This window comes from Carassius carassius, chromosome 38 (assembly GCF_963082965.1).
Source record: "Carassius carassius chromosome 38, fCarCar2.1, whole genome shotgun sequence".
In the NCBI taxonomy this organism is placed as follows: Eukaryota; Metazoa; Chordata; class Actinopteri; order Cypriniformes; family Cyprinidae; genus Carassius; species Carassius carassius.
The window spans coordinates 19,616,391-19,634,875 of NC_081792.1; the positions used below are offsets into that span (position 1 = coordinate 19,616,391).

The 18,485-nt window shown below is 39.1% G+C and overlaps 1 protein-coding gene across 1 annotated transcript in view; it reads right to left on the reverse strand.

Annotated features, from left to right (window-relative positions):
• Positions 1-682: 682 nt before the first annotated feature.
• LOC132119521 (ski oncogene-like) overlaps positions 683-18,485 on the reverse strand; it is a 31,487-nt gene continuing 13,684 nt past the window's right edge. Inside the window, exons 2-7 of the mRNA XM_059529560.1 lie at positions 3,327-3,437; positions 2,710-2,804; positions 2,318-2,571; positions 1,956-2,227; positions 1,211-1,441; positions 683-964 (exon numbers count right to left, since the gene is read on the reverse strand). Coding sequence (XP_059385543.1) covers positions 743-964; positions 1,211-1,441; positions 1,956-2,227; positions 2,318-2,571; positions 2,710-2,804; positions 3,327-3,437 — 1,185 coding nt within the window. The 3' untranslated portion in view covers positions 683-742. The remainder of the gene's footprint in view (positions 965-1,210; positions 1,442-1,955; positions 2,228-2,317; positions 2,572-2,709; positions 2,805-3,326; positions 3,438-18,485) is intronic.

An 18,485-nucleotide genomic window follows, 5' to 3' on the forward strand; every position in this document is an offset into this window, starting at 1 on the left:
TGGACTGTGAAAACTGGTAATTAGTGAAGAATAATACTTGATACTGAAGTTCAGGACTGAGGGTAGGATTCAGCCCATATTGATCACTGCCAATACTATAGGGTTTTAAGTACATAGTAATTAAAAATACTAAGATAAAAAGCTCAATTGAATGTAGGTTTATAATAAAGCTTTGCAGCACCATAGCACTGTCGCTCATGCAAATTATTTCAATACAACAGTGAAAAAAAGGTCAAATAAAAGCGAGCAGAATATTGTAATGACAACACTTGTGTACTATGTAGAACTCTGGCTTGTAACACTTTCTAGTTAACAGAGTATCAGCGGCACTAGCAGGTTGTTCACCTGCTACTGTCAATGTATTGTGAATAGAAAACATGTTCGTTTCCCAAATATTATTCAAGTATCTTTGCAAAGAATTTAAATAGCTTATAACAAAAAAATCCTTAGCTTAGCTTAAAGAAGCTAACTGAAGGAGAGTCAGTTACATGCGATGCCATCGTCTCTGAGCGTCCTCCTCTCGAGGAGCGACCGAACTTCTTTCCAGTTACTTGAGTTCATGATTTATGGTTACTGTTTCCATTTTGGTAAACATCCACTGTAAAATGCTTGTTTTTCATTACCATTGTCCTGTGCTCCAGTACTTTTTCCACGAATGCGTTGGCTTTAGAGGCATCCTCTATTCGTCCTCAAATCAAAGTCTTCAACTGCAGCCATACACTGAACACAGAAGTCGAAATGTTTAAGATGCATCTTCCTCTCTCATTTCTTTCTTCTCTCCCTCAGTCGGTTGTGTGTTGGTGATGGCGTGTCCCTCCGTCTCTGCTTTGTATCCCAGCTGTTCCTGGAGCTCTTTGACGGCCGTCTCCAGGTTCTTCCGGGCGTCCCGCTCCTTCAGCAGGTCCTCTCTTAACTGCTCGCGGTCTACTTCTGCTTGCTGGAGCTTTGTCTGCAGATCTTCAATCTGATTGAGTAAAAAAAGAGATGCTGAAGTGGAGCATATTTTATGCACATCTTATTTAATGTCATTATACTGTCCAAAATATGAGACCACTATTGAAAATGCTTCTGTTTAGCATTTCAACACATCCTGCTCCCTAGACATTGAAAGCAGTCATTAAAAAAACACTAACCGGCCAGGACACAGTGTAACTTCACCTTCGGTACTTGGCTGTGCTGAAACATACCAACAGGATGTGCCAAATCTCACCTGTGAGGAATACTTGGCCCGCAGACGTCCTGCCTCACAGCCCTTATCGCACACATGGAGCTGTCTCTCTCTGTCCAGCTCCCTCTTCAGCCTGCCGCATGACTCGTTGGCGTCTCGCACCTTCTTCTCACTGTCCACACGGAGGCGCTCAATCTCCTTCCTCAGGTTCCGCTTTGCTTCGATGGCCTCCCTCAGCCTGCCCTTCTTAGTCACCCTGACAAACTCCAGCTCCTGTTAAAGATTCAAGGGTAAAACATGAATCTTACACCTTTAGGTAGTGTTCCAAATCTGATCATGCAGAACAGTTTTATTTTAGTATTATTTATGTTCTATTGTGGTATATATTTAGATTTTGAATTAGTTTGTATTTTTGTTTTACGTTTTTATTTTAATTTTAATTCAATAATTGGTATACTTGTTGTTACATGCTTTAATCGTATTTATTTTTAACATTTGTATCTGGCTTTAGTTGATAAATTTTCAGTATTTCAGTTTCAGCATCTATTTTTTTTTTATCGAACATTCATATTTTATTTTATTTCAACTTTATTTTGATTAGATTTTTTGTCAGTTTTAGTTTGAGTTAAAAAATAACATCGGTGCAGAATATTCTAAATTCGAAATATTTAGAACTATTCTAAAAATATCATTTTGAATAGTAATTGGAGTATTTAAATATTTAAGATAAAAAAAATCTTCAAAAGATATTTAGAATTGTCAGACTTTTGGACGTCGCAGTAAGTACCTGCTGAAGGCTTCGTTTGGCTTGGAGTGCAGCGGCTAGTTTCTCCTCTTGCTTCACTCTCATGCGGATGATCTCCTTCAGGAATTTCTCTCTAGCCTCCTTAGAGCTAAGGTGACTGCAGAGTGTCTGCTTGAGGACTTCCAGCTCAGAGCAGGAGGCCGTCCCCAGTCTCAGCCTCTCATCATCCACCTCTGCAGTGCTGTAAGTGTTGAGGTTCATCTCCCCAATGCCATAGGTAAAGGGAGGGGACATCAAGGAACAGAGGGAAGGAACTAGAATCAGAGAATAATACACCAGTAAAAAAAGGTTCCCAGATATTGCAAATGTTTTTCCATTAGCCGTTATGTTTTTTGACATCCTACCTTTGCTACAGTTGTCAATCTTGATTTCTGCGTCCGAGTCCTCGTTCTCCAGAGGACGCTGTCTGACTGCTCCAGTGGGCAGTGATTGTCTCTCTGCAGAAGGCCACCTCTTTCTTGGCCTTGAGCTCTCTGTCTTGCCTGTGTTGTTGGTCTCAGTGGGCTGAGAAAAATGTTGCGGTGGCTGCTCATTATTTTTAAATGTGGCAAGAGATACATTTGGGACTACCAGGCTGTCTTGTCCTTTAGCAAGCGATCTGAATGTCAGGGGAAAATAAGATGGTAATTGAGATGTATTGCATACTGGAGATGATGCTAACATTTCTTATGGTGAATCATTAATGTATTAATTCTACAATCACATTAATGGTCAAATGGTAGGTCTTGTGGTGTACCTCTCATATGTGTGGCTAAGGGTCTCTCGCTCAGCAGGAGGAACTCTGGGAGACCAGGGCCTGAAGGCTGAAGGTCTCTGCTTGAACTTAAGATCCTAAAGAGAAAATAATAAGAGGAATACATTAGGGACGCAATATATAAAGTTAATCTTTAATAATAATAATAATCACTGAATCTTTATCTCAAATCCCAGAATAAACAGAAACTTTTTATATTGTATTTTATACTATATTATAATGTGGTGATGCCTAAATTCACTTGGGGCATTTAAAATTACTGATTAAATTTTTAGTGTGTTTTTTTATTTATTTAGTGTAGATTTTTTTATTTTAGTGCACCCCTAACTTCAATATCTATGTCCACATGATAAAATAAGCATAATAATGAACACACTAATAACACTAATAAATTCACAATGCAGAGATCTAAAATAGCTCTAAATATATATAACTAAATAATAAAAAAAAGTTTTATTTATATATATATATATATATATATATATATAAAAAGAATCAAAAGAAGGCTAAAATGAAATCTGAAATCTTTAAAAGCACAAAATATGCAAAACAAGGATAATGTAATTCATAAAGAAAATAAATAAGTCAATAAAACCAACCTTATTTGCAGATGCAGCCAGATCAAGCCAATCAGCTTGCTTCGCTTTATCCATTGATGGGGATCTTGAGCGGTCATGTTTGGACTTTTTGGAGGGAATGGGACTGTATGCCTGTTAAATAAAAAGAAAACAAAAAAGAAAACAGTCTGTGAGATGAAATAACACCCTGTGAAGTCAAGACACTAGCACTGAGGTACAGCTTTGACCATGTACGTGTCAAACCGACTTACAGTTCTCAGCAAATATCTGAGAGAAATCAGAGGTAAATTTAGCATCAGTACAAACAAAAACCAAACACTACAGGTATTCATGCAACTAAAAAGTGTTCCAAAAAAAAAAAAAGAAAGACGGCAGCGAGTAAATCCTCCCCTTTGCCCTCAGGTTTCAGCTTGTCGGATCCAGGATGTGTTTACCTTCGCCGTACCAATGACCTGCCCAAACCTGTGCCTTTCTGACTCAAGTTCTGGAATTTAAAACACCCCCATTACCAAAGCATCCTGACAGCTCCAGTTAGGTGAGGATAAAGTCAGGTAGAGGTGCAGATACAAAAGTGGTTCACAATGAATGAGAAACGTTGTGTTTTAAGGTGAAAAACACCACATGGGTGAGAATTATAACTGGATAAATAATATCAGGCACTGCGGCTTTAACAGAAATATAATAAAATATAAAGTCTTTGAATATAATGCGACACAAGGGGGATATGTCAGGCTGGATTTTGTCTTATACCTGCCACAGTGCAAGCTCTCTTATAGTACACATTATTTAGCATTTACTCTCTGTGCCAATCTTAAGTACCATAATACTAATAATAAGAACTCTAATAATAAAGCCTAACTGTTATCACAAAGTGCGTGGGTGCATGGTGTGTGATTGGAGCTCATTCCTTCAATGCGTATCTAACTGACACTCACGCAAACACATACTTGCCACCATGTCCAGCTTCAGCTGTTCAGAGTTTACAGTGGGTAACGTGGGCCTTGGAGCCGAGAAACACTTACTTTCTGAGAGTGCAGAATGGAGTAGCGCGATCAATTCATGATCAAGAACTCTTCAGTCTGAGTGTAGCGCTGTGAGAGGAACCTCTTACCGATTCAATACACTTTCTGAATGATTAAATAGGCACAGAATGACAGAGGATGTGTAATCTTCTAATGTAGAAAATAGTATAAAATATATACTTCACGAGAGGAAAAAAAATATATCTATAATTCTTTTTAACGCTAGAGAGCCATTTCAAACAGCATATCACAGGATACTGAGACCATTGCAACTGACTGACTCCCTCACTAAAACGCTGTTGTCTGATGTTAAATAAAACCGTACTAACAAATGAACACACACATAATCATAGCAGTTTTTCTGTTATAAATGGTATTCTAAAAAAACTAAATCTAATACTTTACTAAAGTATTATTGGTTATTTTAGAACATGGGGTAACAGCAATTGGGAAACATGTTAGAATAAGCATAGCCAAAAACAATCATTGAATGGTCTTCTCTTTCAACATGACAAACCTCTAAAAATGATTCAGTGCATGATTGTACTGTGATTGTCTGCATTAATCAAGAACAAGTGCCCCAAATCAAGAACCAGTGCCCCAGTAATCATTTATTTATTTATTTTTTAAAATCTGGGGGCCTGCCTTGCGCAAAGGGAAGCATTGTTTTTTCCCCTTTTTAAAAAATGAGGATGGGAAAAGTCAAAACAAGTGTTGACTCAAGTGTTGAACAACCACTGCACACCCAACAAAAAACATCTGTCTGTGTTTGTTCCTTCCGTGAGGTCTGAAGTTCCAGGAAGACCAGGGCATCCCAGACATAATAGACTTTGACTGTGCACCCTCCCAGACACCACAAGAGAGCCGCTGATACAACGTCTGCTGATCTGAAATCAGGGCAGCCGTGACTCGGCCCTCACTCACAACCACATCAAACGTGTGGTCTTGTGACACACATGCAGGGCAGACTGTATCAAATAGCTGGGCAAAACCACACAAACAAACAATGCATGCAGATTAGGACATGTACAACATCTGGACTCAAACCTACAGTCTTATAAACCTTAAAAGAAGCCCGTGGCCATCTGGATTTATTATACAGTTTTGAAGAATTCTAAAGATTTTTCCAAAGCACTACACATTACACTACAGATAAAATATTATGCCTAATGCAAAATAAAATCTAACATACTTCATATTCTGAATCATGACAGAAAATGAAAAAAGAGGTAACAAGGGCTCCATTACTGACGGAGTGCATGAGTGAGTGACTGAAAGAGTGAGTGAGTGAGGGCCACATTTCCTCTCTGTAGCTTGCTTTGGCTGATGGCCCTGTAGGAACCCGAAGCGTCTGGTTCCTGAATGTTAGTGGGTGGGTTCGAGGAGCAGGAACACAGAGGAAACACAAAGCTGCAGGAATGTATACTTGAAGGCCAAGTACGGCTTACTCTTAAAGTGGCCATTCAATCCTATGTCCTTTCAACTGCCTATTGTGCAAGATTTCTTTGAAGGCATGTTATAAAGGAGTGCTTTACGGCAAACATGAGGCTGAACTTACAAAGATGAAATGTGCATGTTAGCACAGACGAATCAACTCATGAATAAAATCCTTTATTTTTATGTTAATGACAGATAAATAATAACCAGCATATATTAAAAGGATATCCTACTTTTTCTCAAATTAAAAATAAGACATTGAAATGAATCATTTTAATGCTATTTAGATATCACAACTTGATAATAAATTATTGATCCACAAGAGGTTCTTTATTGTGGGAAATACATTTTTTTAAATGTTCTTCACACACACAAAAAGAATTAGTCCCGAACAAATATTGTGTTTAACAGTTTGGAATGCATTGTTCCATCCAAGAGCCATGGGTGCATGATGTCATAAACTGGATTGGATAACATCTGACCACTTTTGCTTCTGATTTCGGAATGACTAATGAAGCAAATATTGACTTCCTCTTGCATTCGTTGCGATACACCATCCGTCGTGTTCAGGGAAAACGTTGCAATGCTCTAAATCTTTGTTGATATTACTTGGAAGCCAAACAAGTGGAATTACATCTGCCGTGAAATAAAAATGGTCTGCTCTTTTGAATTTACTCAGGCAACTAACATCCTCACAATAATGCGCTACGCCACCTGAAAGAACTGTAGTGGTGGTGGTGCACAGCAACCAGGCACAACAAGTTTCCTATTACAGCTTTTCTTCCCCCCCATGGAAAACCTGCATGTAATCCCCAGATCTGTGTGTGCTTTGGCTCACTCTGCAAAGTCAAGGGGCAAAACTGGTGAAGCACACTTGGGTAGGAGCTTTATTGAGACGTGCTGGAGACTGAGGCTCTGATTAGAGGAGGCTTCTGGAAGACCATACAGGATGATAGTGTCTATATAAGAGTATGTGAGATCGAGAGAGGATAAGGTAACGCCAGCTGTCCTCATGCTAGTGCAAGTTCTTTGTAGGGTCTCACAATTTATATTAAGCTTGGCTTTCACCAGGTGTCAGCTGGCAGATCGTCGCTATTTGAAAATGCCCCCAGATTTTCCACTTTCAGTGCCAAAAAAAAAAAAAAAATGTTTGCCCTCATGTTTCCTTTCTAGTCACTCATCTTCCAGAAGCCTTTCCAGAACTCAGATATGGAGCCTTAGGGAAAACCAATCTTGATTGGATTGTGTTAATAGCCTTTGGACTGGAGTTTTGCTGCTGTCTGAGCTGAAGATGGAACAGACTTTTGAGGTAAAGACAGAGCGTAACGCATAATCCCGCTCTGAGAGTGATGGAGGAATCCATCTGCTTCAATATGCCATATTCCAGCAGGCACATAAAGGTATGGTCTCATCAACGCTTAATAAGCCCTCTACTAAGTAGTCCACTATCAGACTGTAAATAAAAAGCATCCCCGAACTCATACATACAGCTATTCCCAAATTTATCTCAATGTATTAATGAAATGGATTGCATTTATGCGTTTAAAATGATCAAACATCTTGTGAAGAGTAATGCTTGCACTGAGGCAGAGACAAAAAAAACCCACAAGGCACAAACATATTCACACAATGTCTTTCTGCTTCTCTTCACATTTAGAACACTAATAATGCAGGAACATGCAAACCATGAAGCCTGAGGGCAAGGTGGGAAAAAAGAAAATCAATTACTGTCAACATCTGTAGAAACTTTGAATACTTACAACTAGGGATGGGACGGTATGAAAATTTAATATCACGATTATAGTGACTAAAATTATCACGATTATCAATATTATCACGGTTTTGTTGAAACGAGATGAAAGTGTTCAAAAATAGTTGATGCTCACACTGAAAACATTTCAGCAAGTTTTATATTTAATAATCAACAAACAACTAATAAAACAAGCAACTCTATGCACTTAATTTAAAGAAAGATTAAATTATGTGGCATTTCCTTCCTTACAATGAAAAGTGTAGAAGCATAGAAAAGCATAGAAAAGTCACTGACTTTCGCCATTCCTTCTCGAAAAAAAACAAAAAAAACATTGTGCGCTGCGCTTGCGTCAGACTGTTGCTGGCTGGACATGATTTAATAGTGAGTTATTAAAACCGCGATAATCAAACACGGTTTTAATGATAATTCATTTTTAAACGATATTACTAACCTTCAGCACATTTTATCACGGTTATCAATAAAACCGGTTATCGTCCCATCCCTACTTACCACTAAAGATTATTACTTTCAGTGCTGCTAACTTTAAGTCCCAACTATGTATTATGGTTTTAGGATATCTTGAGACAAACTTCCAAAAGTGTGTGTGGGGGGGGGGCAACATTCGCTGTGCTGGTCGTGCCTCAATTTTAATCTGTGTGCTTTACTTCTAATGCTAATGCACAAGCAGTTAAGTGCAGAAAGACCATTAAAGTCTCACTGAATCGCCTCTTCACCATACCAACACAAGGGCTCAAAATAAAGAGGGTCATAATATCACATGTCAGGTAGAGGAGCTTCAAGGCAGCCACAAGCCACCGAACCAACACTAAGTGAAAGAGTGATATTCCCGCCCTTTCTATTAGCCGTTTCTAGCTGTCTAAATGTGCAGAGTGTGGAATGGCTGGCCGGGTTTGGCTCTTGTGCCTGAGTGATTGACTTAGCATATGGGGCTTTAGTTCCTCCAGTGAGAGTGTGGACGTCTGTTAGCAGCTGTGTGTCTCACTGAAGAGCCCCTCCTGTCTCTGCTAACAGCTACCTAAATCTCTTGCCTGATGCAATGAAATCAGAAACTACAGGAAAAATGTTAATAGCGAGGGCAGATTAAGATGAGGACACCGTCAGAGCTGGCACACATACTACCATTCAAAAGTTTGTGTTCAATAAGATTTTCTTTCAAGAAATAATACACTTAATCAGAATGTATGCAGTGAAACATTAAACCAGCTTGGAGTCTAGCTTGCAACATGTTATGTTTCATTTTCTCCCATCTCTTAGATTTCCTATCATTATCCACCTCCTCTGTCTAGACAAAATTATGACCCCCAAAAAATTCTGATAAATATTTAAAAGGACCCACACTAAAGAGATATTCGCCACATATATGGAATGCAACCAATGTATTATTTTTGCACTCACGTAATGTACGTAATGCTCCAGCCGGTGATCAATCAGTCATAACAGTTAAACAGGGCAGGACACACAGGATATGTATTTTGTCAGGGAGCTACTTCGGTCTGTCAGACACTGAATACTCAATCACTCCCTCCCTCCAGCAACACCTAACGCTCACTCACTCAGGCACTTCAGAATGCTTCTAGAAGAACACTCCAAAACTCATACTTCGATGTGTACGGAGGACTAATCGCAATAATTGTGACTCCTCCACCAAATAAGGTGCATTGCTGTTTTTTTTGGAAGGGTGATACGGGAGTGAATGCCAAGGGGAGGTCAGGAGGTGTCAGGGTACAGAGAGGCTCCAGAAGTTGTAAAAGCTCCCGCTGGGAAGTGGCAGGGTGAAGTTGGGGTCAGTGCTTAGGATCTCAACGATGTCACAGCACCTTCACTGTGTCTGCCCTGGGATAGGGGAGGGATGGTGTACTGGTCATTGGCTCAAGAGAGGCTATAAATCCATCTGAAATTTACTGCTTCCAACCACCCTTCGGCATTCTCAACCCGATGCCATCTCAACGCTGATTATCAACAACACAGAGATGTTGTAAAGATGGTGCAGACATTCTCTGCGCAACTCCAAGCGCTAGCACAATAGTGTGCAACCATCTAGGACAAAGACCATCACTTGGCCTTCCACAAAGTGTCCATTTAAGGCTACAGCTAATCACTACAAGTGGACCTACAGTAATAAAAAACATGACAGTTTTCTGTGAAATGCTCTTAGGACCCGTGCATTTGCGAGCAAGGCAGAAATGGGGAGTGGGCCCTGCAATTAAGGTTTGATATACAGCCAAGGCTGGAAATGGATTTTTTTTAGTTTGTTCTGCTTTTTACAGTCACTTTGAAAGCCCAATGTTCTCCCAGCATTTGTACAAACAAATATAAGTGCGGCAGAATGGAGGTGGAAGTGCTAATGGATGACGTAGAATGACAGGAAGTGTTAGAGACAGGAGAAGAAAAACAGAGGTTTGTATGGTAGAAGGAAAAATATAAAAATTTTGGGGGCAAAAAGAGCTAACCGCTGAGTAAAAGTGCCCAGAACTTCGTAATTGAGCGATTTTCCAAAGTACAAGACATACAAGGTCGAAATTCTGTGTCATTACAGCATTGTGTAAAACATCTGTACATGGAAACCTTGCATTTTGGAAAAATCCCTTTTCCATTTTTCCATGAAGTTGTTTCTACATCCACATGGAACACATTCAGCAGAGCTTAATAAAGCAGATGATTACATAAAGACATTAAAAGGGAAACAGAGAAGCTCATTCTTCCATAAAGCAGTAAAGAAGGACCCTTACTCTTTTAGGACAGGAAACGTAATGGTGGAAAAAAACAATGCATCCTTCAAATAAAAGCTGGAATGGTGTCTGGTTTCAATCCGTTTTTTTTTTTGAATGTCTTGTCAAAAGTGACAGATTTGATGCATGAAACCTTCCATAAAACAAAAAGGTTTGAATGCATGGAAAAAAATTAAATTCGGTCATCATTCACTCACATGACTTACTTTCTTCTGAAGAACACAAAAGAAAATATTTTGGTAACCAAACCATTTATTTATATATATATATATATATATATATATATATAGATATATATATATATATATATATATATATATACATATATCTTCTTATACATTCCACAGAAGCAAGTCATAGATGTTTGGGACGACAGTGAGTAAATGATGACAGAATTTTCATTTTTGTGTCTTTCCTTTTAACTTGAAACACCTGTCAGATAGGGAATGTGATGCATCCCTAATGAAAAGACCCATTTTTAATCTCCATGTTGGCTTGGAGATGGTTTAGCTGGTGGGGGCATCAGCATACTAAATTGGAGACCAGAATCCAAAGCACAACCTAACCTACATTATTCTGCTTATTTGATGTGCTGTCTACTCTGTAACCCTGAAAATCCTGTAAATTTATTTTTCCTGGACCATTTCCATTTTATAGCGCTCCTCTGAATCTGAAAGGGCCAATGTTTTTCTCCATAGCAACTGCATAACATTTTGAGATCAGCTCTGACTCCACTCTAAGGCATTCAAAGATCAGACCCTCTCCTAGCCTTGCTTCTGCGGCTAACATTAGCCAGGCAGTCTTCTGGACACTTCTTAAAAGGACCCCCACACCTGACATCCATTAAACATGTAATTTTGCTAGTGTTCCGCTCCCATAAAGCCTGTGAAGTACCTTAATTTGAACCAAAATGTGTCTGGTTTACAGATAATCTGTTGTTTCTTAACATGTGCCAAAATGGCTGATGGTTGGAGTATCTTCCCAGTCTGACACATGAGAGAGAATGAAGATATAGGCCAGTATGTTATATAAATGTCTCCTAAGTCTGCTGTGTGTATGTTCCGGTGTTTTGAGGACACACTGCTCTATGTGTTAATTTCATCAGTTTGATCTGGTCAGAAGGATTAGGGCCTGGTGCTCCTGTTCTGAGCCTTGGCTGCCTCAAAAGAGAGCCTAGTGTTAGCATGTAATCTCCCAGCTTTCCCAGCACCAATCCATACTGCCCATGTGGTCTGTCCACTAACAGCTGAGGGGCATTTGTCTGTCTGTGTCTGTTCATATGTTTGTACTGCATTCTGTACCTTATAAGACCATATGCTACAACATGTACGATGTATGTGCACTGATATAAATTTTTTTTTATAGAAATTAAATGACAAAATTAAAAATAAGACACTAAAACCAGTTATTTTAAATGTTAATTGTAAAAGTGAATTTAGGTCTCACAAACATACATTTGACAGTATTCTTAAATGATTAATGTTCTTTAAATGGTGTTGATGGTGAAGATAATCTAAATGTAATAATATGGGAAAGTAGCATGCACAATTATCCAATATCCAATAGCAAACTTTAACTATGACTAAAAAAAGAAAATAAATACTCTAATATTGGTAGGTAACTGATATGGTAGCAATTGTTTGAGTTTTGAGTTTTCTGTATTTAAAGCAATTCATTTAAAGTAAGCTTTTTTTAATGTCATAATTTGACTCCCAAAATTTAAGATATAATTTTTAACATCATTTAAATTAACAATAAATCAATATTATAAAATTGTACCTTTATTTATTATTGACTGATTTTTTAATTGAGCCTTGGTAAATAATTGTAATTTTATTACATTAATATATAATTGTAGTAATATGTGTCTTTTATAAAGATCAATCAAATAAGCTGGATACTATATTCTATATTATAAGGTTACATTTGTTAAACTTAATTTATAGGCTATTTATAAATTAAGACATGCCATAAAAATAGTTAATTGTTAGTTCACGATACCAAATGTAATAACAAATGTCAGCCAATTGAATTTTCTAGCAAAGTGTTACCATTAATTCTTAAAAAGACTGGAAGATTCCTTTTAAAAATGCTAGTGTGTGCTGTGTTACTGTATAAGGCCATGGTGAATTGGCAGCCAGTAAACACACACACACACACACACACACACACACACACACACACGTATACCCACATAGCGAGCCTGAGAGAATGAGAGTACAGGGTGAACAGACACCAGTAAGGCAGGGAGGAGAGGCTCTGCTCAGGAACTCAATAATAACTTTCAGCAGTCTAGCCAGAAGGCTGGAAGCCCAGACTGCGGCTGTTCTATCCTCTAGCACTCCCCCCTCCGCAGCCCTGGGCTCCTCCCTCTGCCCTGGCCAGTGTCTGCTCCACAGGACTAATGCATTTTGCAGACAGCCTAGAGACTTAAAGAGACATAAACCGCATTTTTCCTCCCTGAATCACTGCTGTTGATATAACCACAAACTCAGAACAGAGATCATTATTTCCAGCCATTTATTCGAAATCTCCCGCTCTTGCTCTCATTCTTATTACTCTTTTCCTCTCTTGGAACATAGGAGACCTCGACATGACATGAAAGTGAGGGAGAGACAGCCTTAAATATGTTAAGAGCCTCTCAATAAATCTCGGGCCAAATCCTCTACCCGTACCACCCTCCACCCTAAGAATGTGTCTTTGATGTGCAACTCACCAGCCTGGAGAAGCTCTTGTCAAGTGCAATCAGAGGTCCTGGCATCAAATACATTTGATGTCATTATTATGATAATTATAAGGGGCAAATCCAATAGGCATGTTCAGACAGCGCTGGAACAGAGCAGATCCAGTTGTTGGTAGTTGGGATGTACACTTCTGCCCGTAAATCAACAGAGATTACATTACTGCTGTCTGCCGGGCAGGGAATAATGATGGATCTGAATGCTAAATGCATCAGTCTGAGAGACAAAAGCTGTGTGCGGGACTCATAGTGAAGTGGGAAGTGGCGTCTGTCTCCAGCAGACCCACTTTCAGGAAACGCTGGCGCTGTAAATATGGGAAATTTGGGATATGGGAAAAACATTTTCAGGGACTGAGATACAGTAAAGGGACTATTTGTTTACTCATCTAATCTGTAGGACTTTTTTCTTCTGTGGAACACAAAGAATTTTTTTTTAAAATGTGTTTTTGGTCAATACAGTGAAAGTCCCCATTGAATTTCATTGCATGGACTGCAACAATTGAAAACTTTATCAAAATATTATTTATCATATTATATTATATTATTTATCCAAATATGATTGATATATTATATATTTTCTTATGTGGTCTCCAGAAGAAAGTAAGTCATACAGGTTTAGAACGACACAAGGGTGAGTAAATGTTAGAATTTTCTTTGTTGTGTGAATTATCCTTTCAAAAAAGGCCCTCGAACCAAGGTCTCTCCTGCTCAGAGTAAGTATCTAAGGATTTGAGCACATTTAACCGCAAATGTCTAATACAGTGTCTACCATCTGAGCTGTGAGACAGCACGGAGCCAGGCACCCTAGTGAAGTAGAGCTGAATACCACAGCCAGGAAATAATTAAAAATTCAATGGGCTTGAGTGACACAGAAACCCTCAAGGGCGTGCCTGCCAAACACAGTTTTTAGTCTTCCACTGTCAGCATTTTTCGCCCTCCAAAGAGGATGCTGAAACAAGTGGGGGCCATAAAGAGACTGGAAACTCAACCACGCTGAGAAACACTAGATGGAAATGAGACAGGAAACAAAAACAAGGCCAAGAAGTTGAAAGAAGGTCATTGTGCTTCTGACTGAATTTATTAATGAAAAAAAAAATACAGGATCAAATTTGTCTTTTAACACCTTCTCAGTTTGATTCACTCCCTCTCTGTTAACTGATATTTACGAGAGGACATTGTTACTTGAGCTGCTGAAGGTGTTGGTTCAGCCTCTGTAGAGGGTATAATTTCTAAAGGAATCCGGACTTGATCAGACCTGAAAAGCCCAATGAGAAAAGCACCCAAGATAGGATTGTACAACGGTAGAATACCAAGACAGGAATTTAGGCAGCGTTCATATATTCCAAAATCATTTGTTTGTTTCATGACCTTTTGAACTGAATGTAGAAACATAATATACATTGATCTGAATGCTATTTTGAATTGAGACCAATAAATTTTATTTTTTTAATTACTTCGGTCTCATTGTTATTCTGTTCCGTGTCAGTGGGGCTGTTTCAGAGCGAATTGATGAGGCACATGATGACGCATATCGACACAAAATTCATTCGTTGACTCACCAGGGTCCAACTTCTCACCATCTGTGTGAATCACGTCGGCTGTCCTGCCTTGTAAAATTCTCTATGTGGATAGACACATGCAAAAGATGCCTGCATAAAACCAACTTCCCACCAAATAAATCTCCAAGGTATTTTAAAGGAGAGAAAGGCAATGAACTTCTGACCTGCAATAGAGGGCTGTGGAGGAAGCTGAGGAGCTCAGGGGCATCCAGAGTGCCTTGCCATGTCTCACCCTTTAAGGCAATAAAAAACCCCCCTAAAACTCCAACTTCCAAATCTTTTATGGCTGCCAGATGGTGGGGGAGTCTGTGTGCCCCTGGACCCCTTGTCCCTGGACTTGTCTCAAGCTCTAGTAAATCCAGCTGACCTCGACGAACTGACCCTAACTCTCTATCTACAGTAGCTATATATCTAGCGGAATGGCTATCTGTCTCATCTATTGATTTAAATATCTGTCTATCTATCTATCTATCTATCTATCTATCTATCTATCTATCTATCTATCTATCTATCTATCTATCTATCTATCTATCTATCTATCTATCTATCTGTCTGTCTATCTATCTGTCTGTCTGTCTGTCTATCTATCTATCTATCTCAAATTCTTTCTTCACTGCCCTTATGCAGGTCAAAGGGGTTTTACAAGTGCAAGATCACCAATAAAAAAAATATTTAAAAAATCAATCAATCAATCAATAATATTCTCTGCTAGCTATCAATTCAAGACATTAGCTGCCTCCACAACCCCCGAAAAAAAGGTACTGCCATCAGTTCCACCCTTTACCTCAGCTGCCATTGCTTTTATTTTCTCTGGTGATAGGAGGCTTGTGTTGTTGTTTATGTCCTGTAATTCAACCTGACCTCCCAACAACCCTGGCCAGGGGCTTCCAGGGCCATTAGGGGAGCTGGGACTGTAGGCAATTCAAGGGACAGAGGTTGACACCCCCCTCATTGAGGCTACATTTACACAACAACGATGTAGTCGAAAACTGATAAGTTCTTCCCTTGAATGAAGTTTCATGTATACACAACAATTTTTTCAAAACAATTTGCATTTACACATATTGGCAAAAATTGGCAAAAATGGTATATAATGTATGCCAGGCCAGTAGTTTCATCTTGTTAGTAAACAGTACCTGTTGCCGTGTGTATATGATGCATCTCCGCTGTTCGTTGTAATATTGGTGAAGTAAATCCACACTTTGCTGAAGCGTTAACAAACTCTTAAACAGCAACAACAGTACCATATACTCCGCCATTGTTGTTTATGTTTGTTCGTGCTTGCCTTTAAAATCGACACATACTGTGCACGTGCATGACGTCACCGTTTTCCAAGATTCCTGTTTTGGGGGGTTTACAATTAAACAACAATGGAGGCGGTTTAAAAAACTTGCACTTTGAAACCCGTTTTCAAAAATATGCGTTTTCAGTCTCCAAAATGCCGTTGTGGCATAAACAAACAGGCAAAATGCATAAAAAGTTTACCGTTTTTGGCTGAAAACATTGTCGAGTAAACGGCCCATAAACTGATAGGGCTGCTGTAAAACACAGAGGACTGGACCTCTTCTTTTCACTCCATCCCAATGACATTAAATGGCATCACATGGGTCTATTTTGAAGCTATGTATTAGCTGAAAAACTTAAGGGTGGCCTCCTGTCAATCTTTAAGACAAGTTAGCTGTTTAGAAAGTAAAATAACGGGATTAGAAATAAATATTTTTATGTGTGACAACAGAAGGGCTAAACTCTTTCTGATCTAACAGGGTTTTATACAAGCATTTGACCAGTTTAATCACCAACATCTGACTGAAAGCAGCCAAAGAGACTCATTATCCGTGCATTCTTGAAAATTCCCTTGGGCTTTGATATGCATAAATATGATTACCAACACCATGTGCCCTCAGCCTAATCCCTAATCTTCCTTCCAATTTCTTCAAATGTTTGATCTTAAGTCACTTTCATATTTTACAGGCTAGCACTCATTTAGCGTCTCTCTCCACCACGGACAGAAAACTCCATATTCATGAGAAGCTTTAATTGAAAGAACAGAGGTGAGCCCTAAATTAGATTTTTGTGTCAGCCAGCAGGGACAAATGCAGCTTCAGCACATTCTTCATATTCTCTGGAGGAAAAGAAGGAGAGAGACTTGAAAAGGAGGAGAGGAAGAAAGAAGAGAGAGATTAAAGAAACTAAACTGGTGGTGCTAAGAAGAGCGGATATCATACATAAAGGCCAGTGTGAATCTCTTATTATCTAAATAAAGACGCAATCCTTCCAAAAGACACCTCTTTGGCCCATTTTCAGTAAGAATCAGACAGGGAGGTTGTTTGCATTCCAGGAAACGTCTCCCACTTTCTGCATGTGCAGCACTTGGTTTCCTTACTGAATGCTGAACACTTCAACGGCCAAAGCAGTCTCAGGTTTTTCTTTAGGCCTTCTGCAAGCAAAACACAGCCAAGGCTTGTCAGGAATTTCAATGAAAATACAGTGTTATAAATGACCTTGAAACACTGGTTTTAAAATAAATAACAATGGTGGAGAGGCGAAACGTATTTCGAAATCTGTTTCATGAAACATTTCATTAGTGCTCCATACGTCTCCAGAGTTGTTTTTTCTGTGTTATACATGTGATTTTCAGACCAAAATTTTAGATGAAGACAACTTACATTTCTGAATGGCCTTGTTAACAGACACTGGTAAAAAAAAAAATTGAACCCCTACTGAAGTGTCCTGTAACAAACCCTTCCTAGCTGTGCATGTCCCTGGCAGTTCCCCTCATAAGGCTTCACTTTCCTCATAGGATGTGAATGACCTCAGCACGGTTAAAGCAGACAAGGACTGCTCACCAGATGTGAGAGGAGAAAACGGAGAGAGGAGGGAGTGCAGAAGAAAGAGAGAGTGCGAGAAAGAGAGATGGAGAGAGTGCAAAAAACATTTGCCTGAAGAATTTACTGCCAACCTCAGAGGAGTCCTTTGATTAAGGCTTCAAATGGAGTTGCAGGGGTTTCTGGGATATCTCAGGAACACTTATCCAGTGGTGAGGCTGGTTAAGTGAAGAAAGAGACTGCGACAGCCAGAAAGAGAGAGTTTGGTAGAAAATGCATTTCCAACCAAATTCCCCATTGTACCTACAAACCAACAGGTTTGGCCTCAAACATGGCCCAAACCCCCTATAAGCAAATGCCCGTGTCATTTTACACCCCTGTGCACCTGCCAGGCACACAAAGGGCAACTTCCTCCCTCTGTCTCGGTCCAAGGCCCCTGATCCCATTTAATACAGCCTGCACCACAACAAAGGGAGATAAATTAGGGAGAAGGCTTGATGATAGGGTGAATAATCCATTTGGAAAGACTAATTCTATCAGATGTGTGAATTGAGCAGCATGTGTAGCCGCAGATTTGCCAGTGACCGTTTTACAGAAATGCCTTCATGGCCATTTTACTGCCGCCATAATCCCTCGAAAAAGAGATTCTATCTCAAGGGACTTCCTGGTTAAATAAAGGTTAAATAAAAAAAATAAAAAAATTCATACTTGCAGGGTTTGACCCAGACATTTCTTTCCAATCATACCCAGTTTTTATATGTATGTCCTGTGGTATGAACTTACATAAAACTCCAGACAGAGATAAAACCTTTTTTGTTAGTTTGTAGACAGGCCTTGCAAAAAAAAACATGGCAAAAAAGTACAGCGTGTCCACATACTCAAACAAATGCTGTTGAACTTTCTATTTATCTATAAATACTGAAAAAAAAACAAATTTATTAAAAAGAAGCATACAGGAAAAAAGACCTTGGATAGCTCACATGACAACTGGTTATGAATCTATCACCTCTGCTATGCATGCTGAGCAAATCTTTTACAAACTGACTTCACGTCTACCGCACATCAAAGCTCTGTGTGTCAGTCCAGTCACACCT